At 42.0% G+C, this 24,309-nt stretch overlaps 1 protein-coding gene across 8 annotated transcripts in view; it reads left to right on the top strand.

The window, feature by feature from the left end:
- Positions 1 to 24,309, top strand: part of myo3a (myosin IIIA) — a 433,748-nt gene that overhangs the window by 312,842 nt on the left and 96,597 nt on the right. For all 8 annotated transcript variants that reach the window (XM_087987435.1, XM_087987437.1, XM_087987436.1 and 5 more), the window contains 3 exons: positions 10,321 to 10,526; positions 15,240 to 15,351; positions 20,377 to 20,539. In XM_087987435.1, the coding sequence (XP_087843561.1) occupies positions 10,321 to 10,526; positions 15,240 to 15,351; positions 20,377 to 20,539 (481 nt within the window). The remainder of the gene's footprint in view (positions 1 to 10,320; positions 10,527 to 15,239; positions 15,352 to 20,376; positions 20,540 to 24,309) is intronic.

The following is a 24,309-nucleotide window of genomic DNA, read 5'->3' on the forward strand; positions in this document are numbered from 1 at the left end:
GTGACGGGGATGTTTCCTATTAAGGCAGAATCTAGAATTAACAGTTTTTAACTGTGGTTATGCTGCTTCAGTTGTGCAGTTATGTTCCTGTAAGTTTCTCTAAACAAATGGATATATTATTCAATAATGAAGACTCATTTTATACCTTCAAACTTCTCCAAAATCAGATTTATTTTGGTCTTATCTCATGACCATAGATCAATTCAAATATATTCAACCTAACAGATTAATTTGAGGAGTCTCTGATAGCAGAGAGTAAGATATTTAATTCTTTGTCCCGTTTCTGTGGCTATTTGTGAAAGTAGGTCTTAATCATTGTTTTGAGACTGATATCTCTCCAAAGGTCTCTGGATGATAAACAGTAGTCTTCAGCTGTTTTATACACAGATTACCAATTAGGCTCTGAATAACCTGGGCTATAAAGTTAGAAACCTGATTAGATTGTATTTCAATTGATGAAATATGTGAAAAAAGAGTTAACTTTTCAAATATTACCTTAGCTGTAATTGCATTTAAAGGAATAACTTCTGGACATTGAATTTTAATTTCAAAAACTTTAAAGATTATGATTATAGCCTGTTTTTGTTTTTGATAATGGTCTGACACAACCTACTAATACTTGACAGAAAAAATGCTAGCACTGAACTTCCAAGCTTATGCTGCAACATAACTGGGAATACTGCACAAATAATCATGCCCTAATATTCCACAGGTTATCACAAAAATAGATAAATGAGTAAAAATCCCAACAAGACCATCAAAACCTCAATTCACCTGACTGACTGCAACTCAGGGCAACAACAAATCTGACTAGGATCTTGCAGTTGTACTAAAAATAATACTTCTTGTAACACTTAGCTTCAGCAAGAACCACCAAAAGAAAGGATTCATAACTTTTGTAAGTTAAACTATAACCGTTCTGACCTGAATATATGCCAATAGAATCACAAATCATAAAACAAAAGAAAATAGTTTAATAAAAATTCTGAGTTGAAAAATAATGTATACAGATTAAACAAAGTTCCAAAGATCAAAAGTCCAAGCAATAATGTGGAAAGTTCCTTTTCTTTCAGTCTTTTGGATTTTCTTTAACAAGGGTGAGATGCTGTTGTACACTAATGATTACCCCTAGCCTTGACAATTTATCAGGTACTTAAGTCTTTTCTTGAATTCTTTCTTTTAAGCTTTCTGGGGTTTTGTTATTTCCCCACATTGAAAGAGGGAGAGAGAGATAGAAAGAGAGAGAGAGAGAGGAGAGAGTGTGTGTGTTTGTGTGTGTGAGAGAGACAGAGAGAGAGAGAGAGAAACACTGTCTGTAGCTATTTATGTTTTCACTCCCTGGCACTCTTGGCACTTAGAATGCTTTAACACTCTGCAGCTCAATTAATCAGAGAGCTGTTGATAGGCAGAATTTCCTTTACTCAAACAATATTTGATGCCATTTTAATCTCAACTTTTCCCTGCATGGTTGGAGTTAAGGAACCACAAAGGAAAAAAATCCCTGATGGGAAATGGCCTTCGAGCAGTAGTCAGCATTTGGGACAGAAAATAAATCAGGACCTAAAAAAGTCTTGCAAGAAAGACACTGTTCCAATAATAATGGAGCACTTCAAAGTGCAGTTGTACTGGAAAACTCAGGTTGGTAGTGGAGCCCAAGAAAAGGAATTTGTGGAATGTCTGGGGCAACTGGTGGTACAGCCCATGAGGGAACAGGCAATTCTGGGTTTGGTAATGAGGCAGACTTGATTAGGGAGCTTAAGGTGCAGTGATCATAATATGATGGAATTCACCCTACAGTTTGAGAGTCATAGAGTCATAAAGATGTACAGCGTGGAAACAGCCTCCACCATTTCCTCTGACAGCTCATTCCATACACATACCACCCTCTGTGTGAAAATGTTGCCCCGTAGGTCTCTTTTATATCTTTCCCCTCTCACCCTAAACCTATGCCCTCTAGTTCTGACTTCCCAACCACAGGGAAAAGACTTTGCCTATTTATCCTATCCATACCCCTCATAATTTTGTAAACCTCTATAAGGTCACCCCTCAGCCTTCGATGCTCCAGGAAAAACAGCCCCTGCCTGTTCAGCCTCTCCCTATAGCTCAAATCCTCCAACCCTGGTAACATCCTTGTAAATCTTTTCTGAACCCTTTCAAGTTTCACAACATTTTTCTGATAGGAAGCAGACCAGAATTGCATGCAATATTCCAACAGTGGCCTAACCAATGTCCTGTATAGCCACAACATGACCTCCCAACTCCTATATTCAATACTCTGACCAATAAAGGAAAGCATACCAAATGCCTTCTTCACTATCCTATCTACCTGCAACTCCACTTTCAAGGAGCTATGAACCTGCACTCCAAGGTCTCTTTGTTCAGGGACACTCCCTAGGATCTTACCATTAAGTGTATAAGTCCTGCTAAGATTTGCTTTCCCAAAATGTAGCACCTGGCATTTATCTGAATTAAACACCATCTGCCCTTCTCAGCTCATTGGCCCATCTGGTCAAGATCCTGTTGTAATCTGAGGTAACTTTCTTCGCTGTCCACTACGCCTCCAATTTTGGTGTAATCTGCAAACTTACTAACTGTAGCTCTAATACTTTCATCCAAATCATTTATGTAAATGACAAAAAGTAGAGGACGCAGTATCGATCCTTGTGGCACTCCACTGGTCACAGGCCTCCAGTCTGAAAAACAACCCTCCACCACCACCCTCTGTCTTCTACCTTTGAGCCAGTTCTGTATCGAAGTGGCTAGTTCTCCCTGTATTCCGTGAGATCTAACCTTGCTGACCAGTCTCCCATGGGGAACCTTGTCAAACGCCTTACTGAAGTCCATATAGATCACATCTACCACTCTGCCCTCATCAATCCTCTTTGTTACTTCTTCAAAAAGCTCAATCAAGTTTTTGAGACATGATTTCCCACGCACAAAGCCATGTTGACTATCCCTAATCAGTCCTTGCCTTTCCAAATACATGTCCCTCAGGATTCCCTCCAACAACTTGCCCACCACTGAGGTCAGGCTCACCGGTTTATAGTTCCTGGCTTGTCCTTACGACCTTTCTTCAACAGTGGCACCACATTTGCCAACTTCCAGTCTTACGACACCTCACCTGTGACTATCAATGATACAAATATCTCAGCAAAAGGCCCAGCAATCACTTCTCTAGCTTCCCACAAAGTTCCAGGGTACACCTGATCAGGTCCTGGGGATTTATCCACTTTTATGTGTTTCAAGACATCCAGCTCTTCCTCCTCTGTAATATGGACATTTTGCAAGGTGTCACCATCTATTTCCCTACAGTCTATATCTTCCCTGTCCTTTTCCACAGTAAATACTGATGCAAAATACTCATTTAGTATCTCCCCCATTTTCTGCCGCTCCACACAAATGCTGCCTTGTTGATCTTTGAGGGGCCCTATTCTCTCCCTAGTTACCCTTTTGTCCTTAATGTATTTGTCAAAAACCCTTTGTATTCTCCTTAATTCTATTTGCCAAAGCTATCTCATGTCCCCTTTTTGCCCTCCTGATTTCCCTCTTAGGTATACTCCTACTGCCTTTATACTCTTCTAAGGATTCACTCGATCTATCCTGTTTATATCTTACATATGCTTCCTTCTTTTTCTTAACCAAACCCTCAATTTTTTTAGTCATCCAGCATTCCCTATACCTACCAGTCTTTCCTTTCACCCTAACAGGAACATACTTTCTCTGGATTCTCATTATCTCATTTCTGAAGGCTTCCCATTTTCCAGCCATCCCTTTACCTGCGAACATCTGCCCCCAATCATCTTTTGAAAGTTCTGGCCTAATACCATCAAAATTGGCCTTTCTCCAATTTAGAACTTCAACTTTTAGATCTGGTCTATCCTTTTCCATCACTATTTTAAATCTAATAGAATTATGGTTGCTGGCCCCAAAGTGCTCCCCCACTGACACTTCAGTCACCTGCCCTGCCTTATTTCCTAAGAGTAGGTCAAGTTTTGCACCTTCTCTAATAGGTACATCCACATACTGAATCAGAAAATTTTCTTGTACACACTTAACAAATTCCTCTCCATCTAAACCTTTAACACTATGGCAGTCCCAGTCTATGTTTGGAAAGTTAAAATCCCCTCCCATAACCACCCTATTTTTATTACAGATAGCTGAGATCTCTTTTCAAGTTTGTTTCTCAATTTCCCTCTTATTAGTAAAGTGATATGTGCTTCTTGTCAGATGTGGGCGTTTAAAGAGAGTTTAAGGATTACTGCAGATTTTATCTGCAATAAATGCTGTTGCTTGCGAATCTTATAAGATCAAATGGATCGGTTGGAGAGACAGTTAAAAGCAATGAGGAATTTGCAACAGCAACAGTATGTGATGGATGCCAGTTATAGGAAGGGGGGCAAGTCTCAGATACAGTTAACTCCAGGAAAGGTAAGAGAGGTATGCAGCTAGTGCAGGTGTGTTCTGTGTGCTGTACCCATTTCAAACAAGTATGCTGATTTGGAAAATATAGGGGGTGATGGATCCTCAGGGGAACACATCACGAACAGCCACATTTCTCATATTGAGATCGGCTCTAATGCAATGAGGCGTACGTCGGGTTCCAAGAGATCAATTGTGTTAGGGGATTCTCTAGTCCGAGGTACAGATAGACATTTCTGTGGCTAGCAGCGAAAAATCAGAATGGTGTGTTGCATCCCTGGTGCCAGGATCAAGGATGTCTCAGAGAGTGTGCAGAATGTTCTCACGCGGGAGAGGGACCAGCAAGAGGTCATTGTCCATATTGGAACCAACGACATAGGAACTGCAGCTGCGACATTAACCGTCTTAACCTGTCCACCCCTCTTACCCACTCCAACCTCTCACCCTCGCAACGTGCAGCCCTCCACTCCCTCCGCTCCAACCCCAACCTCACGATCAAACCGGCAGACAAGGGAGGCGCAGTGGTAGTTTGGTGCACTGATCTTTACATTGCTGAGGCTAAACGCCAGCTCGCGGACACCTCCTTCGACTGCCCCCTTGACCATGACCCCACGGCCCACCACCAAACCATTATCTCCCAAACCATCCATAACCTCATCACCTCAGGGGATCTCCCATCCACTGCCTCCAACCTCATAGTCCCACAACCCCACACCACCAGTTTCTACCTCCTGCCCAAAATCCATAAATTTGACTGCCCCGGCTGACCCATTGTCTCAGCCTGCTCCTGCCCCACCGAACTCATCTCTGCATACCTCGACACGGTCCTGTCCCCGTTAGTCCAAGAACTCCCCACCTACATTCGGGACACCACCCACGCCCTCCACCTCCTCCATGATTTTCGCTTCCCCGGCCCCCGACGCCTTATCTTCACCATGGACATCCAGTACCTGTACAGCTCCATCCCCCAACATGAAGGCCGCAAAGCCCTCCGCTTCTTCCTTTCCCGCCGACCCAACCAGTAACCCCTCCACTGACACCCTCCTTCAACTGACTGAACTGGTCCTCACTCTGAACAACTTCTCTTTCCAATCCTCCCACTTCCTCCAAACCAAAGGCGTAGCCATGGGCACCCGCATGGGTCCCAGCTATGCCTGCTTCTTCGTCGGATATGTGGAACAGTCCATCTTCCGCAGCTACACTGGCACCACCCCCCACCTTTTCCTCCGTTACATCGATGACTGTATCGGCGCTGCCTCGTGCTCCCACGAGGAGGTTGAACAGTTCATCTACTTTACTAACGCCTTCCACCCCGACCTCAAATTTATCTGGACCATCTCAGACTCCTCCCTCCCCTTCCTAGACCACCCCATTTCTATCTCGGGCGACCGACTCAACACAGACATTTAATATAAACCGACCAACTCCCACAGCTACCTAGATTACACCTGCCCCCTGAAAAAACGCCATCCCATATTCCCAATTCCTTCGCCTCCGCTGCATCTGCTCCCAGGAGGACCAGTTCCAATACCATACAACCCAGATGGCCTCCATCTTCAAAGACCTGCAATTTCCCCTCGGAAGTGGTTGACAATGCTCTCCACCTCATCTCCTCCACTTCCCGCTCCTCCGCCTTTGAACCCCGCCCCTCCAATCGCCACCAGGACAGAACCCCACTGGTCCTCACCTACCACCCCACCAACCTCTAGATACATCGTATCATCCTTCATCATCTCCGCCACCTCCAAACAGACCCCACCACCAAGGATATATTTCCCTCCCCTCCCCTATCAGCATTCCAGAAAGACCACTCCCTCCGCGATTCCCTCGTCAGTTCCACACCCCCCACCAACCCAACCTCCACTCCCGGCATCTTCCCCTGCAACTGCAAGAAATGCAAAACTTGCGCCCACACCTCCCCCTCACTTCCCTCCAAGGCCCCAATGGATCCTTCCATATCCATCACAAATTCACCTGTACCTCCGCACACATCATTTACTGCATCCGCTGCACCTCATGTGCCTCCTCTACATTGGGGAGACAGGCCGTCTACTTGCGGAACGTTTCAGAGAACACCTCTGGGACACCCGCACCAACCACCCCAACCACCCTGTTGCTGAACACTTTAACTCCCCCTCCCACTCTGCCAAGGGCACACTGGTCCTTGGCCTCCTCCATCACCAGACCATGGCAACACGACGCCTGGAGGAAGAGCGCCTCATCTTCCGCCTAGGAACCCTAGGACCACAAGGGATGAATGCAGATTTCTCCAGCTTCTTCATTTCCCCTCCCCCCACCTTATCTCAGTTCCAACCCTCGGACTCAGCACCGCCTTCTTGACCTGCAATCTTCTTCCCGACCTCTCCGCCCCCACCCCCTCTTTGGCCTATCACCCTCACCTTAACCTCCTTCCACCTATCACATTCCCAACGCCCCTCCCCCAAGTCCCTCCTCCCTACCTTTTATCTTAGCCTGCTTGGCACACCCTCCTCATTCCTGAAAAAGGGCTTATGCCCGAAACGTCGATTCTCTTGCTCCTTGGATGCTGCCTGACCTGCTGCGTTGTTCCAGCAACACATTTTTCAGCTCTGATCTCCAGCATTTGCAGTCCTCACTTTCTCCTATTTAACATAGGAAGGGAAAAGGTTGAGATTCCGAAGGGAGATTACGGAGAGTTAGGCAGAAATTTTAAAAGGAGGTCTTCGAGAATAGTAATATCTGGATTACTCCCGGTGCTACGAGCTAGTGAGGGCAGGAATAGGAGGATAGAGCAGATGAATGCGTGGCTGAGGAGCTGGTGTATGGGAGAAGGAATCACATTTTTGGATCATTGGAATCTCTTTTGGGGTGGAAGTGACCTGTACAAGAAGGACGGATTGCACCTAAATTGGAAGGGGATTAATGTACTGGCAGGGAGATTTGCTAGAGCTGCTCGGGAGGATTTAAACGTAAGGTGGGGGGGTGGGCGGGACCCAGGGAGATAGTGAGGAAAGAGATCAATCTGAGATTGGTACAGTTGAGAACAGAAGCGAGTCAAACAGTCAGGGCAGGCAGGGACAAGGTAGGACTAATAAATTTAACTGCATTTATTTCAATGCAAGGGGCCTAACAGGGAAGGCAGATGAACTCAAGGCATGGTTATGAACATGGGACTGGGATATCATAGCAATTACAGAAACATGGCTCAGGGATGGGCAGCACTGGCAGCTTAATGTTCCAGGATATAAATGCTACAGGAAGGACTGAAAGGGAGGCAAGAGAGGAGGGGGAGTGGCATTTTTGAAAAGGAATAGCATTACAGCTGTTCTAAGGGAGGATATTCCTGGGAATACATCCAGGGACGTTTTTTGGGTGGAACTGAGAAATAAGAAGGGAATGATCACCTTATTGGAATTGTGTTATAGACCTTCCCCAATAGTCAGAGGGAAATTGAGAAACAAACTTATCAGGAGATAGGGTGGTTATGGGAGGGGATTTTAATTTTCCAAACATAGACTGGGACTGCCATCGTGTTAAGGGTTTAAATGGAGAGGAATTTGTTAAATGTGTACAAGAAATTTTTCTAGCTCAGGTAGCTCAGTCAATAGAGCTTCTGACTTTTTTTTACTAGTTGCCCTTGAGAAGGTGATGATCAGCTGCCTTCTTGAATTGTTGCAGTCCACCTGCTGTAGCTAGACCCACAATGCCATTTGGAAGAGAATTCCACAATTTTGACCCAGAGACATTGAAGGAAAGGTGATGTATTTCCACACCAGGATGGTGAGTGGCTTGTCGGGGAACTTGCAAGTGGTGCTGTTCCCATATATCTGCTTCCTTTGTCATTTTAGATGAGAGTGGTTGTGGGTTTGGAAGGTGCTGTCTAAAGCACCTCAGTGAATTTCTGTAGTGCATCTTGTAGATGGTGCACACCGCTGCAACTGAGCATAGGTGGTGGAGGGAGTGGATGTTTGTGAATGTGATGTCCAGAGGGTTGCATTGTCCTCGATGGTGTCACGCTTTTTGAGGTTGCTGGAGCTACTGAGGGCAAGCAGTGCTCACAGATGGAAGGGGGTGAGGGGAGAGTGGAGTGAGATAGTGTAATTGTACCTGGAGGCCCCTTGTAAGCCAAAATATTTCCCTTACAGGAGCACCCCTCCAGCTGGAACTGCTTCTGTGCTGCTGTTATTGGCAGAAGAGGTGGGAATAAGCCCTTAATTGATCACATACATGGATGAATTGGGCTTTGGATATAATGGGGTTGGGGAGTCCAGAACTAGAGGGCATAGGTTTAGGATGAGAGGGGAAAGATACAAAAGAGACCCACAGGCAACTTTTTCACACAGAGGGTGGTACGGGAATGAGCTGCCAGAGGAAGTGGTGGAGGCTGGTACAATTGCAACATTTAAGAGGCATTTGGATGGGTATATGAGTATGAAGGGTTTGGAGGGATATGGGCCAAGTGATGACAGGTGGGACTAGATTGGGTTGGGATATCTGAGCAGCATGGACAGGTTGGACCGAAGGGTCTGGTTCCTCGCTGTACATCTCTATGACTCTGTAACTCTATGGTGAGGTGGCATTGCAGTAAGGAGGCATTGGACACAACCTGCTGCCTTTCAGAACTATCTTCCCAGCACTCTCACATAACAAACCATCTCCAAGGGACTGTTAACATCCAACCTTATGATTCTATAAGTGGCCACCTTCTATACTATAAGATGAGCATAATAGGTACAGTTAGTAAGTTTGCAGATGACACCAAAATTGGAGGTGTAGTGGACAGTGAAGAGGGTTACCTCCGATTACAACAGGATCTGGACCTGATGGGCCAATGGGCTGAGAAGTGGCAGTTTAGTTTAATTCAGATAAATTATACACTTAATAGTATTGTCCTAGGGAGTGTTGCTGAACAAAGAGATCTTGGAGTGCAGGTTCATAGCTTCTTGGAAGTGGAGTTGCAGGTAGATAGGATAGTGAAGAAGGCGTTTGGTGTGCTTTCCTTTATTGGTCAGAGTATTGTGTACAGGAGTTGGGAGGTCATGTTGCGGCTGTACAGGACATTGGTTAGGCCACTGTTGGAATATTGCATGCAATTCTTGTCTCCTTCCTATCAGAAAAATGTTGTGAAACTTGAAAGGGTTCAGAAAAGATTTACAAGGATGTTGCCAGGATTGGAGGATCTGAGCTATAGGGAGAGGCTGAACAGGCTGGGGCTGTTTTCCCTGGAGCGTCGGAGGCTGAGGGGTGACCTTATAGAGGTTTACAAAATTATGAGGGGCATGGATAGGATAAATAGACAAAGTCTTTTCCCTGGGGTCGGGAAGTCCAGAACTAGAGGGCATAGGTTTAGGGTGAGAGGGGAAAGATATAAAAGAGACCTAAGGAGCAACTTTTTCACACAGAGGGTGGAATGTGTAATGGAATGAGTTACCAGAGGATGTGGTGGAGGCTGGTACAATTGCAACATTTAAGAGGTATTTGGATGGGTATCTGAATAGGAAGGGTTTGGAGGGATAAGGGCCAGGTGCTGGCAGGTGGGACTGGATTGGGTTGGGATAGCTGGTCGGCATGGACGGATTGGACTGAAGGGTCAGTTTCCATGCTGTACATCTCTGTGACTCTACTACTCTATGTGACTGTGTAACTCTGTGAACTAGATGATGGGTTAAAAACTCACTCCAGGACCTGTGCAAACAATCAAGCATGATGTAATAATGTTAATACATGTGACAAAGCTCCCTCAGAACTATATTTCAGATGAAGTAGTAAAATGAGGTCCGATCTGCCCTCATATTTGAATAAAACATGTCCCACAATGGAATTAAAAAATCCAGAATCTCAATAAAATCTCTCATGAAACTTCAAAGTAACCCCACCACTTTTATAAACCCCTTGTTGTGACTGACGATTGTCTGATTTCAGTTTTCTCTCATGGATCTGCTGTCCAAGATGGTGGGTGGTCTCCCTCATTTTGTTCGTTGCATTAAACCCAACAATGACCGCCACGCTAAGAAATTTGATCAAGAGAAGGTCCTGGTCCAACTTCGTTACACGGGAATTTTGGAGACAGCCCGAATCCGAAGACAAGGATATTCACATCGCATTCTCTTTGCCAATTTCATTGAAAGGTGAATAATACTTGGTTAATTTGTTTTTACCTTAGGATGAACATTTGCAATACCAGGAAGGAGACTATTATGCTAGCAGAGGTGTGGTGTTTATCTGTGTTTTATTCTTTGCAAAGTTTAATTTATTATCTGGAATCACTTTTCCCAAAACCCTGAGTATCCCTTGGCTTTCAATTGGTTTACCTGATCTCTCCCAGAAAATGTTACAGCTGTACAAGACATGGGTATGAACACATTTGGAGTACTGTGTACGATTCTGGTGGCATTGCTCTAAGAAGAATGTTATTAAATTGGAAAGGATGCAAAATACATTGACCACGATGTTACTGAGACTGGAGGGTTTGAGTTATAAGGAGAGATTGGATAGGTAGGGACTTTTTCCCTTGACTATAAGAGGCTGGAGTAGTGACCTAATAGAGGTTTATAAAATTATGAGGGGCGTAGATAAGGTGAATATCCAAAGTCTTTTTCCCAGCGTAGGGGAGTCCAAAACTGGAGGGCATAGGTTGAAGGTGAGAGGGAAAGATTTAAAAGGGACTTACTGGCCAAACTTTTTCACACAGAGGGTGGCGCGTATATGGAATAAGCTGCCAGAGGGAGTGATAAAGGCGAGTACAATTGCACTATTTAGAAGACATTTGGATAGATCTATAGATAGGAAAGATTTAGAGGGATATGGGCCAAATGCAGGTAAATGGGATTAATTACGTGTAGGAAACCTGGCCAGCATGGTCGAGTTGGGCCGAGGAGTCTGTTTCCATGCTGTATGACCCTATGACTCTATAAGTGGACAATGTTCAGCTGAGGGTTGCTTCAGTTTCACCATAGTCCCTAATTTCCATCATGAAGGCCATCATGTTTTCAGAGTGGACCTCAGCTAGAATTCTAACCATCAAACAAGAAACCACCAATGGTTCCCAAAGAAAAGCAAGGCACAGTGTCTTTCCTGCTATTCCTGAGAGGTGGCCGACTCTTGCAAAGGGTGTACCTCAGCGGCCCTTACCAGGTAAACTTCCATTTCTTCACTGTTACTGGATCAAATCCATGAAATCCGTTCCTGACAGCATTGTGGGTGTACCGCCACCTCCTGCTCATTTGTGCCCTATAGACTGTAGCGCTTTATGGAAGCAGCTCACCACCACCGTCTCAAGGGAAATTAGGAATTGGAAATAAATCCTGTCCTCGTCAGTAACACCCACATCCTGTGAACTGATATCTAAAAAGTCTACCAAATGGAGAGGCTTCCTGGAGGTAATCCCTAGTCTATTTGACCAACATAGAATGATTCTCACCACTAACCCTCACACAATAGAGTTTGAGAACATCAGCAAGGGGAGCAAATGAGAGATAAATGAAACCAACAGTACAGCCCATCTGAGGCTAGAGATAACAAAGGCATGGATGGGGTGAAAGTTGGCAGTCCTAGTGATGGTGTATATTTATGATTGGGCTCTGGATCATAGTCGAAAATGTGTTGCTGGAAAAGCGCAGCAGGTCAGGCAGTATCCAGGGAACAGGAGAATCGACGTTTCGGGCATAAGCCCTTCTTCAGGAAGAAGGGCTTATGCCCGAAACGTCGATTCTCCTGTTCCCTGGATGCTGCCTGACCTGCTGCGCTTTTCCAGCAACACATTTTTGGCCCTGATCTCCAGCATCTGCAGACCTCACTTTCTCCTCTGGATCATAGTGGTGAACAGTTTGGTTTAGCCTCATTAAAAGACCCAGGAGGTAGATAAGGATAGTGATAGACAGACAGGGTTTATGGTAACAATGTCTTTGAACTGCTCCAAATTTCATTGGAGAAAATTTCTTATGGATGTCAGGCATGCTGCATGACAAATCATAGGTGGGGAAAACATTTAAGACAATATGACCTAGGAGCAAAATTAGGCCATTCAGGCAATCAAGTTTGCTTCACTATTTGATCATGGCTGATATTTTTCTCAACTCTATTCTCCTGCCTTTTCCCCATAACTCTTGATCCCCTTACTAATCAAGAACATGTCTATTTCTGTCTTTACTACACTCAGTGACTTGGCTTCCACAGACTTAGGCAGCAATACATTCCACAGATTCACCACCATTTGGCTGAAGGATTTCCTCATCATCTCAGTATACAGGCTACTAGACTAGGTGGGGTTGAGGTTCACAAGGAAGAGCTATTAGAAATCCTGCAGAGTGTGAAAATAGATAAGTTCCCTGGGCCGGATGGGATTTATCCTAGGATCCTCTGGGAAGCCAGGGAGGAGATTGCCGAGCCTTTGACAATGATCTTTAAATCATAATTGTCTACAGGAATAGTGCCAGAAGGCTGGAGGATAGCAAATGTGGTTCCCCTGTTCAAGAAGGGGACGAGAGACAGCCCTGGTAATTATAGACCAGTGAGCCTTACTTCAGTTATTGGTAAAGTGTTGGAAAAGGTTATAAGAGATAGGATTTATAATCATCTAGAAAAGAATAATTTGATTAGGGATAGTCAGCATGGTTTTGTGAAGGGTAGGTCGTGCCTCACAAACCTTATTGAGTTCTTTGAGAAGGTGACCAAACAGGTAGATGAGAATAAACTGGTTGATGTGGTGTATATGGATTTCAGCAAGGCGTTCGATAAGGTTCCCCACAGTAGGCTATTGTACAAAATGCAGAGGGATGGGATTGTGGGAGATATAACAGTTTGGATAAGTAATTGGCTTGCTGAAAGAATACAGGGTGGTGGTTGATGGGAAATGTTCATCCTGGAGTCCAGTTACTAGTGGTGTACCGCAAGGGTCGGTGTTGGGTCCACTGCTGTTCGTCATTTTTATAAATGACCTGGATGAGGGCGTAGAAGGGTGGGTTAACAAATTTGCAGATGACACTAAGGTCGGTGGATTTGTGGATAGTGACAAAGGATGCAGTAAGTTACAGAGAGATGTAGATAAGCTGCAGAGCTGGGCTGAGACGTGGCAAATGGAGTTTAATGCGGACAAGTGTGAGGTGATTCACTTTGGTCGGAGTAACCGGAATGCAAAGTACTGCTAATGGTAAGATTCTTGGTAGTGTCGATGAGCAGAGAGATCTCGGTGTCCAGGTACACAGATCCTTGAAAGTTGCTACCCAGGTTGACAGAGTTGTTAAGAAAGCATGCAATGTTTTAGCTCGTATTAATAGAGGGATTGAGTTCCGGAACCATGAGGTTATGCTACAGCTGTACAAAACTCTAGTGTGGCTACATTTTGAGTATTGTGTACAGTTCTGGTCACCGCATTATAAGAAGGATGTGGAAGCTTTGGAAAGGGTGCAGAGGAAATGTACTAGGATGTTGCCTGGTATGGAAGGAATGTCTTACGAGGAAAGGCTGAGGGACTTGAGGCTGTTTTTGTTGAAGAGAAGAAGGTTGAGAGGTGACTTAATAGAGACATATAAGATAATCATAGGGTTAGATAGAGTGGACAGGGAGAGCCTTTTTCCAAGTATGGTGACGGCGAGCACGAGGGGGCATAGCTTTAAATTGAGGGGTGATAGATATAGGACAGATGTCAGAGGTAGTTTCTTTACTCAGAAAGTAGTAAGGATATGGAATGTTTTGCCTGCAACAGTAGTAGGTTCGCCAACTTTAAGTACATTTAAGTCGTCATTGGACAAGCATATGGACGTACATGGAATAGTGTAGGTTAGGTGGGCTTCAGATTGGTGTGACAGGTCGGCACAACATCGAGGGCCGAAGGGCCTGTACTACACTGTAATGTTCTATGTTCTAAAGGGTTGTCCCTTCACTCTGACTCTGTACCCTCGGGTCCTCGTCTCTCCTACTATTGGAACCATCTTTTCCACACCCACTGTCTTCCTAACTGCCAACTAAACCTTCATGTAAACCTTAACAAAATCCAGAACTTGCAACTCTACGTCCCTTGTGCTTCAGACTTCTGAAGCCTTTCCCCAGTTAGAAAATAGTCTTCGTCTGTACTCTTCCCACCAAAGTGCATAACCACATATTTTCCCACATTGTATTCCATCTGTCACTTCTTTGCCAACTCTCCTAGCCTACCCATGTCCTTCTGAAGTCTGCCACTTCCTCTAAACTACCTGTCCCTCCACCCGTCTTTGTGTCATCTTCAAACCTAGCAACAATCTCTTCAATTTTTTCTTCCAGATCGTTAATAGAGAACGTGAACACTTGTGGTCTCAACACTGACCATTGTGGAACTCCACTATGTCTGTCATTCTGAAAAAGACCCCTTTATCTCTACTATCTGCCTTGTGCCACTCAGCCAATCCTCATTCATGCCAGTACATTGTCCCCAACACCATAGGCTCTTACCTTATTTAGCAGCCCCACATGTGGCACCTTGTCAAGGCCCTCAGGAAATCCAAACAGAAGCCAAACAAGCAGTGGAGCAATACAGCTCAGTGTCACTTGTTTATGATAACCTTATGACGTCACTGAGGGGCAGCAAGTAGATAAGAAACAGGATTGGCAAGGATATGTCCCTAATCCAAGAACACGTAATGATGCTGTGGTGACTGGATATGACAGATAGTGTGCAGGACAAACCAATCTTCCAGTTGCAGGGACACTTACAGATCCTGTCTGCTCCCTACACTATTCCTTTTATTAATTTTCATACACACAAATTACTGAAGAGGAAGTGTATGATTTGGTGAAATTAGTGCTTAACTCCAATATGATGTTCTACAAATGTGTTTGGCAGCACTGTTTATCCTAATTTTTTGCAGGTACTCCATTCTTGCATTTAAGTCGACTGAAGAACCACCAGTGAGTCCTGATGCATGCGCTGCCATCTTGGAAAAAGTTAAGCTTGAAAACTGGGTTCTGGGGAAGACCAAGGTAGAGTTATTTGTTTTTCTTTTAACCTGCCTGCTCTTGTGGCTGCCATGAAATTTATTTGAGAAAAATGATGTAGCTTCTCATTTGGTATTGGTTTGTTTACTTGATGTTAACCTCAGCTCATTGGTAGCACCACTGCAACTTGAGTACAAAGGTAATGAATCTAATCTTCACTCCAGCCATTTGTTTTCATTCTCAGTACATAGATGGTGTGAGCGTTTAATGCCTATTTCAGGTTGGCTTGTGAAGATGGCAGTGGATGTTTTTGTTAACCAAGTCGTAGCTTATTATAAATTAAATCGTTTGTCAGGTTTTTGCAAAGAACAGTTAATGATCAAATATGTTGGCGTGTGATAGAATTCACCTGTATGTCAGACTGGCTAAAGGTTTGTACATTCTTTCTAAAGAGCATTTTCAAGCCAGTTGCGCATTTATAGCAATCCAACAGGTTCATGCTCACTGTGCCAACTTTCCATTTCCAATGTTTTAAAATCGTTCTGCCACCATACGCCTTGAACTTGCTTGGTTCCCAGTCTGAGAGAGTTGTCCTATGATGAGAGGCTGTGTGACTGCAGTCCCTGGAGCTATGTCTATACATTATGGCATTCAGAGGAATGAGAGCTAATCTCATTCAAACATGCAAGGTTCTGAAGGGCTTTGACAAGGTAGAGACTGAGAAGTATTTCCCCATGCTGAGGAATCTGCAACATGATAGCGCAGAGTCAGGATAAAGACCAATCGGCCAGGACAGAGAAGAAGAGTAATTTTTTAACTCACAGTTTGGCGAATCATTGGAATTCTCTCCTCGTCATGCCTAAGGAGGCTCCATCATTGATCACATCTAATACTGAGATGGACAGACTTTCAATGTCTCAGGGAAACAAAGGATTTGGGAAAGACAGGCAGGAAAGTGGAGTTGAGGCAGAAGATCAGGCATGCATTTATATAATGGCAAAGCAGGATTGACTGACCTACAGCCCACTCATATTCCTTATGTTGAATTCATGCATTCGGTTTACATTTCCGGGAAATACTGAGTGAGCATTGTATTACAGACCCCTAGCAGTAACCACAGTGTGGGACAAAAACATATTGGATGCCTGTCATAATGATGAAATTGCAGGTGAATTGACCAAATATTTTACTTCTGTCTTCACTATAGAGGTTACAAGCCTTCCAATAATAGCTGTAGTACAGGAGTTAGAAGGATGAGAGGAGCTTAATGAAAGTACAATCAGGAGGGAAGTGGCACCGAGCAAACTGATCTAGCTGTGCAGTGACAAGTCTGTGGTCAAGATGGACCTCATCATGAGATCTTAAAAGAGGTTGATGAGCAAGTAGATGCTTTGGTGTTAATTTTGCAAGTTCGGGAAATATTCCATCAAACTGGAAAGTTACAAACATCTCTACTCAGGAAGGGAGAGAGGCAGAAAACAAAACCCAGTTAGCTTGATGTCTGTCATGGGGAAGTTGTTCGAATCAACCAGTAAATAAATTATAGTTATACACTTCAAAAAACTGAAGGTAATTGGTAAGACTCAGCATGATTTCATCAAAGGAATATTATGTTTACCCAATTTATTAGAGTTCTTTGAAAGAATAATATGTGCAATGAATAAAAGAGAAACCTATTGTATTGGGATTTGTAGAAGGCATTTGATAAGGTGCCACATCAAGGTATTGTGGGAAATTAAAGCCCATGGGTAATATATTAACATGGATAGAAGATTGGTTGTCTGGCTTGCTGACAGCAAACAGTGTATGAAATGGAGTCTTTGTCTGGTTGGCTAAATATGACAGGTGTACTACTGAAGGGATCTGTGCTAGGGCCTCAACCTTTTACAATTGACGTGATTGACTTAGTTTAGGGGAGTAAAGGCATGGTAGCTAAATTGTTGGATGACACCATGATAGATAAAAAGGTATGTTTTGAAGAAGATCTAAGGAAGCTGCAGGAAGATTCTTAAGGACGGTTTTGCTCACGCTTTGGAACAGTGTGAACTTATTAGCAAAAAGCACTTCTGATTTCCTTGATTGCAGAAGGATAGAAATGCGTTGAAGGCAATTGATATTGGTACCTGGAATGAACAGGTTGGACAGATTGAACTTATTTCCACTAGAGTTTGGAAAAATGAAGGATGACTTGATTGAAGTGTATGAGATGGTCTTGACAAGGGTGATGTGAAAAAGATGTTTCTTCTTCTGGGTCAGTTCATAACCATGGTTACTGCTTTAAAATGAGGGGTTTCCTTTCAGAATAGAGAAGAGGAGTTTTTTTTAACTCTCAGGTCATTGTGTGACTTTGGAACTTTCTGCATCAAAAGACAGTGGAGCAATGGTCAATAAATATTTTCAAGAAAAAGTTGGATGAAATCTTGTTCAGCAGTAGAATCAAGTGATGCTGGGAGTGAATGGGAACTTGGAACTCTAAACACAAACCAATCTGTCATGATTTTGTTGAATGGCAGGTTGGGCTTGAGGGGCTGAATGATCCATTTCAGTTCCTATTTGTCTGTTTGAACAGTATCTGCAATCTGGTCTTCTGTGCTGTTTATAACTGAGCCATCCTTACCCTTGCCCCACCCATAGTCCACTAATCCCTGGTGAGTCACCATGTGCTGATCCTGATTCTACACTAACCATTTGATTTAAGCTGGTCAATGTAAATGTTCAATCAAGTGAGTGGCCTTCTTCAACAGTGTTGCATGCTTTTCTTCTCTCTCTTCATCCTTGTAGGAAGTAGCTGAGCAGGTGCAATTGTTGAGTACTTGAAATCAGGAAATCAAAGAGGGCAAGTTTGTGAGATGGAAGGGTTGAGAAACAGAAACTACACAATAAAGTGCTTGATCATTATACCAAGTTTTGAGTGAGAGTGAGTTGAGAGTTGACCAGGGGAATTAAAGCTTCAACATTCCCACTTCCTCGATGCTCTCCATGACTCCAGATGCCACAGGTTCCTTTGCAGCCAGTACCGTGATGTGGGCAGTCATCTGCTCTTTGGGCTCAGGAGATACAGGCATCCTGGTTCCCAGGTATAGAGGTTGCACAAGGTAAATGTGAGGCTGGTACCATTAGTCCTCACTTTCTCCTGGTACCGATGGTCAGTATGTGAGGGTGAGCTGCTCCTAACATGCATCCTAACTGTCAGTGAGTGCAGATGGGTGAGTAATGTGACTCTAGTACACTAAACAATGATAGTCTGTTCGTGAGGTGATGTTTGTAAAGATGCGTTCACTGCTTTTGAATATGAGATTATTAGACTTTTGTAGCAGAGATGCCAGGTCCTCTGTTCTAGATTCCCATGGCCAACATCCCAGATTATCTGCTGCCACTCCCTCTTGAGATCTGTCTTTTTGGGTCCCTTGGACCTTCTGAAAAATCATAGCCTCATTCTGTTCCTATCCACCTCAGCCATTAATGCCTCCAGTACCACATCCATCATCTTGCAGCCATCTCTCTGCCCTTTAGTTCACTTTGCCACGATACAGGAATATACTTGGCTGCATCACATAGTCTTTGAACAATGTTTCTCAGCCCTACCTTGAGCAAAGAGGCAGCAGGCAGCATGAAGAAGATGGTGGGAGTGTGAAACCATTTTGTCCAGATATTAATATCATGTTGCTGGGGTTGGAGTGCAAACCTGTGTTTCAGTCACATTAATCTGAATTTCTAGACCCAGACATTTCTTTCATAAGGCTCTGAAAAAATTGTAAACGTGTTGAAAATGTATCCACATTTTCACAAAACCAATCACTTTATGAACAACTTAAAACTAAATTTAGTGACTTTTTATTTCAAAGTTTCCGAAAAATGTTCTGCCAGTCTTTGTAATGTGAAAACACACAAAGATCAAAAGTGCCACGCAGGGCAAATTATCTCTTTTAAAAAACTAAATTTAAAAACAATGATTAATGTAATAAGTTTCATACACACATACATAAGACATTTGATAGATTTCTGATATTAAGCACAGAAAAGTGAAAGCTTTTGATAATGCAAGTTTGATGTTGTAATCCTTTGTTGACTGAGTGAGTGATTCAGAGTGGTTCCAATATAACAGTGGAGAAAGGTAAATGTGGATGCTTTTGGCAAACGTCAGTTTTGCCTTAGTGCTAAGAATAGACAGCAGTAATTCTCATTGTACCTGCATAATGTGGCTGAAGTTAAGACAGGATTGTACAAAAATGTTCACATCTGACCAGCAAAAGTAGAAACAAGGGCATGGGAGAACAATAGACTGACAAATATAATAAAGTTTGATCACTGATATCTGTGCTACATTTTCATGGAAGAGGTGTTGTGGTCAAGTCCAGGACCTGCAATTTTTTTGGCTAACATTAATCATTCATGAGCATGTCTTTGCAAAGTATGTTTCTCCATAATTCATGGGCAAGTTCATGAGAAATCATTTTAGTTGTTTCATGATTATGCAACAAATATTAAAGGATAAAGTTCAGATAATCCATTTCAGCAGGCTGTTTGATCCCCAGTATATGTTATTTAATTTCCCTGATTTTTATTTAATTGATTTAATTTTAATATAACAGACAAACTACCAGTCACACCTGTTACTGCCTAGTGTGACTGGTAGTTTGTCTGTTATATTAAAATTAAATCAATTAAATAAAAATCAGGGAAATTAAATAACATATAAATTTGAAATTTGTTGATGTTAGTGTTTAATTGCTGGGTTCACGGAAATTCCACCAGATCATTTTTAGGTAACAAAATTATTCCATAATCAAGTCACTCAATTACCAACTACATTCCACATTGTTAAAGACTTAGAAATAATTTTACTATACCTATAATCAAAAACACTTTGCGATGCAAGAGGACATAAAAGGGAATCAAATTTAACGGAACTGTTTGAAAGGTTTTGAATACTGTAGCTGATGTTAATTTCAATTTATATAAACCGTCAGCATTTCACAACTTTCACAAAAATGAGCATATTTTATTAAATCTTCCTTCATTCCTGATGATATTTCACATTTTAGTCACTTTGCTGTTCTCTATTCTCAGGTGTTCCTTAAGTATTACCATGTGGAACAGCTCAATCTCATGAAGAAAGATATCACAGATCGAATAGTACTCATACAGGCCTATGTGAAGGCCTGGCTTGGAGCTAAAAGGTACAGAAGGATACAAGAGAAGAGACAACAGAGTGCTGTTGCCATTCAGTCAGGTAAACTTCCATCTTTGAATTTGCTACTGCCATTCATCAACCTAGCTTAGTTCAAGTGATCAGATATAGCAACGACTTATAAAGAGCCTAAACAATAGAAAAAAACAAATAAAAGCAAAAGTACTGCAGTTGCTAGAGATCTGAAATAAGAGCAAAAAGTACTGGAGAAATGCAGCAGGTCCAGCTGCATCTGGGAAGGAGGAAAATGTGTCAAGTCCAATGACTTTTCTTTGGAACTCATGTTGTGAGGAGTGCCCAAGAAGAGTCGTCTCAGACGCAAAATGTTAACTTTATTTCATTCTTGACACGTTGTTGTCAGACCAAGTTTCGCAGCACTTGGTGTTTTTATAAGATTTTCAAATTTGTAACATTCAGTTTGAATAGTCATGTATAATGAAACCCCTAATGGGAGGAAGAGACTCATTCATAGGCAGATTTACATAGTGCCTTACTCATACTAAAGTGTCAACATAAGCTTTATCCTTTGCTTCAATTTTAACCCCTGAATTGTACATTTACTCATTTTCGTAACTCTTTATCCTATTCTTTACCATATGGTTCCATATATTAAATGATTAAAACTATAAGATCTCTGTATCATTCTATGTTAATCTTCCTCTAATATATCAAAAACTACTTGCAGATACACTACCGGCAATTAAATAGTGCCATCCTGAATTTACACGAAGGTTGTCCCCATGTTGCACAATAACATCCATAGAGGAGTATTCTGATAAGAATAATGCTCATAAACAATGTGTTAATGGTTACTTTGCACCATAGAGAAGTACTTCCCCTTGAATTGCTTACAGTCAGGACCTAGAAAAGTGGAAGAAATTGAGAGAAATAAAGAAGGTATTGATGGTCATGTTATCACATCAATGCACAATGCTGGGATCTGATTCAAATGAAGACTGTAAAATGATGACCTAAAGAAAAATTCAGAAAAGCTATGGAAAATAAACATCCAAAACAAGGTCACATTAATAGGGTACAGAATGAATTGGCTATTGTTCACTTGGCTTATCTTACCTTGGACAAGCTGTACACTAACAGTGCAATATGTACTCTCTGGCTTTACAGACAAGTCTTTGTTACATTAAACAAGTGTGTCATGACATTACAATATTTAAAACAACACAAATATCAAATTCCAATTACATTTTTGTCAGTGAAAGCTTTGTTTCTTGCCAGCTCTGGTTCTCTTTATTAAGTTGATATAAAACATGTTACTCTTGTTATGGTCTTGTCTGTTATTAGATTTTTATCTTCCTTTGCATTCCATCTCCAAGCTTAGTAATAAGTGCAATTTAATTCTGTCTTTGACAAATTGTTTCTGAATTTACTTAAATCTTTCCAAATTCCAACAGCTCACTGCATATTTTATCTGTTCATTGAGTACATTATCCTTAATAAAGTAGAATTCTCTACTTCAGATCAATAACAACAGGATAAAAAAGAAACCGGTACCTGTATATTTATTTTAAACTGCAGTGAATACAATCCAAGTTGGTGAAATTAAAGTTTCCTATGTATTATAGTTGCACAAATACACTATTAGTTGTGAGCTGTGTCTCAGTTGGTTACCTTTTCCCTTTGGAGACAGCAGGCTGTGAATTTGAGCCTTAACTGCTGAGACAACAGAAAAACCCATGCTGACGCTCTAGAGCATTACAGAGGGAGCATTGCTTTGTAGCAATGTTCAATGAAAACTTAAACTGAGGACCTGTCTACACATTTGATTTGTTTTTATACATTTGTTCACATGACTTGGATGTTGATTCCTAGTGTAGTGCTTGTAACAAGTCAGCCAGGTGGACATCATAGAATATGAGTTTCCTGATTGGAGCTGTTAACCTGATCCAAACAGGAAGCCCTGGCTGACAGATATAAATAGGAGTGTCACAGGTCCTATTCACTCTGCTGGCTCTGAGGAAGTTGTACAGTATCAAGTACTATGCATGTGTAAATAATGAGAGAGCTGGTGATGAGATATCAGCCTCTGTGGAGTTATTTCACCTAGACCAGCATTTATCATCCATCTCTAATTGGCTCTTGAGAAGTTAGTAGTGATCTGCCTTCTTGAACTGCTGCAGTCCATAGTGTGCTGGTAGAAAGGGCATTCCAAAATTTTGAGATAGTGATGGTAAAGGAGTAGTAGCAAGCTTCAAGTTAGGATATTGTATAACTTTAAATGAAACTTGCAGCTAGTGTTGTTCCTATGTATCTGTATCGTTGTCCCTCAAGAAAATAGAGATCATGAGGTTGGAAGGTGCTGCTGAAGACACCTTGATGAGTTCACTATAAAAGATCCTAGAGTACTGCTACAAAGAAAAACATGAGAGTACTAATTGCCTCCTGCTCAATGTTTATAGTTGTTGCTCAAGCACTATAAGCACATAAATTAACCTGGTTATTAATTGGTTAACATATTTCCTACAATAAAGAGAACACTTTAAAAGTACTTCAGTGGCTGTAAAAGTCTTTGGGACATCCTGAGATTATAAAAAGACAGAATTTTTTTTTTAATACAGGATATGCAACATTTGTACTCTGATAAATCCTGTCTGCCCACAAGACTACCCTGAAAGTTGTAATGTATCCATCAGGCAGAAGATACAGAAACTTGAACACACGTACCAATAGGTTCAAGAACTGCTTCTTCCCTGCCATTATTAGACTGATGAATGAATTCTCTATCTTCAAATAATGCTGATCTTGTTAATGTTGATTTTGTTAAAGTTGATCTTACCTTGTGCACGCACTGTGCGGTGTAACCCTTATGCCTCACTGAGTCCAAGTTTTTTCACCTTATGATCTGTATGTTCCTGCTTACCAAGGTCTGCCTGTACTGCTCACAAATAAAGCAAACAAATATACATGTGATTATAAATCAAATCAAATCATTTGTTGGTTAGTATGGGAAAGGGCTGACATTATCTTTTAGAATCCAGTAAGCACAGTCTCTCAAAATCAGAAGCTAAATGTTGTTCGTGGGCCCAAGCAAGAAGACTTTTCACTCTGTAGTGCTAGACTTGACATGTTTAAAGCATAGACTAAAAATGCCATAAAGATACAGCAGGCGAAAGTGAGGACTACAGATGCTGGAGATTAGAGTCGAGAGCATGGTGCTGGAAAAGCACAGTAGGTCAGGCAGCATCCGAGGAACAGGAGAATCGATGTTTCGGGCAAAAGCCCTTCATAAAGATACAGTCGGTCAATCTGCATCTGTGGAGATAACAGATAAATAAAGAGCTTGAACTTTATTGTCACATTTAAATGCTGGCAGCCATCTCTGACCTTGAAAAAAGCTACCCACAATGACCAATGACACATAATCAGTGGCAAGAATTTCACTTTCTTTGATGGCAATTTCACTTTGGCATCAGGTATAGATTACCTTCGATGTCCAGCAACACTCTCTTCATTAAAGTAAGCTGAGCAATCAATCACATTGAAGAATTCTCAGAGATAGCAAACCAGGAACTAGCAAGCAAGTTTACTCATTCACATTTTATAACCTTACAGAAAGCAAACTAAAGATTAAAACACATATGTAAGTTAACATAGAAAATGAAGTTTTAAATTAGTTTTTGAATTTAATAAACACTTTATATTATTTTTTAAAATCTTGATATTTTATCATGGTATGAAAGAATTTGAAATTCCATAACTATGAGAGCAGTTTTTCGGGGAGAAACTGTTCAGCAGTAATTATGACATTGTGCATCATTAAAATAAAGTTAAACTTCATTCAATAAGGCATATCT

The sequence above is a fragment of the Chiloscyllium plagiosum genome, unplaced genomic scaffold (assembly GCF_037043375.1).
Source record: "Chiloscyllium plagiosum isolate Xiang-an unplaced genomic scaffold, Cpla_swu_hap1 HiC_scaffold_5, whole genome shotgun sequence".
NCBI lineage: Eukaryota > Metazoa > Chordata > Chondrichthyes > Orectolobiformes > Hemiscylliidae > Chiloscyllium > Chiloscyllium plagiosum.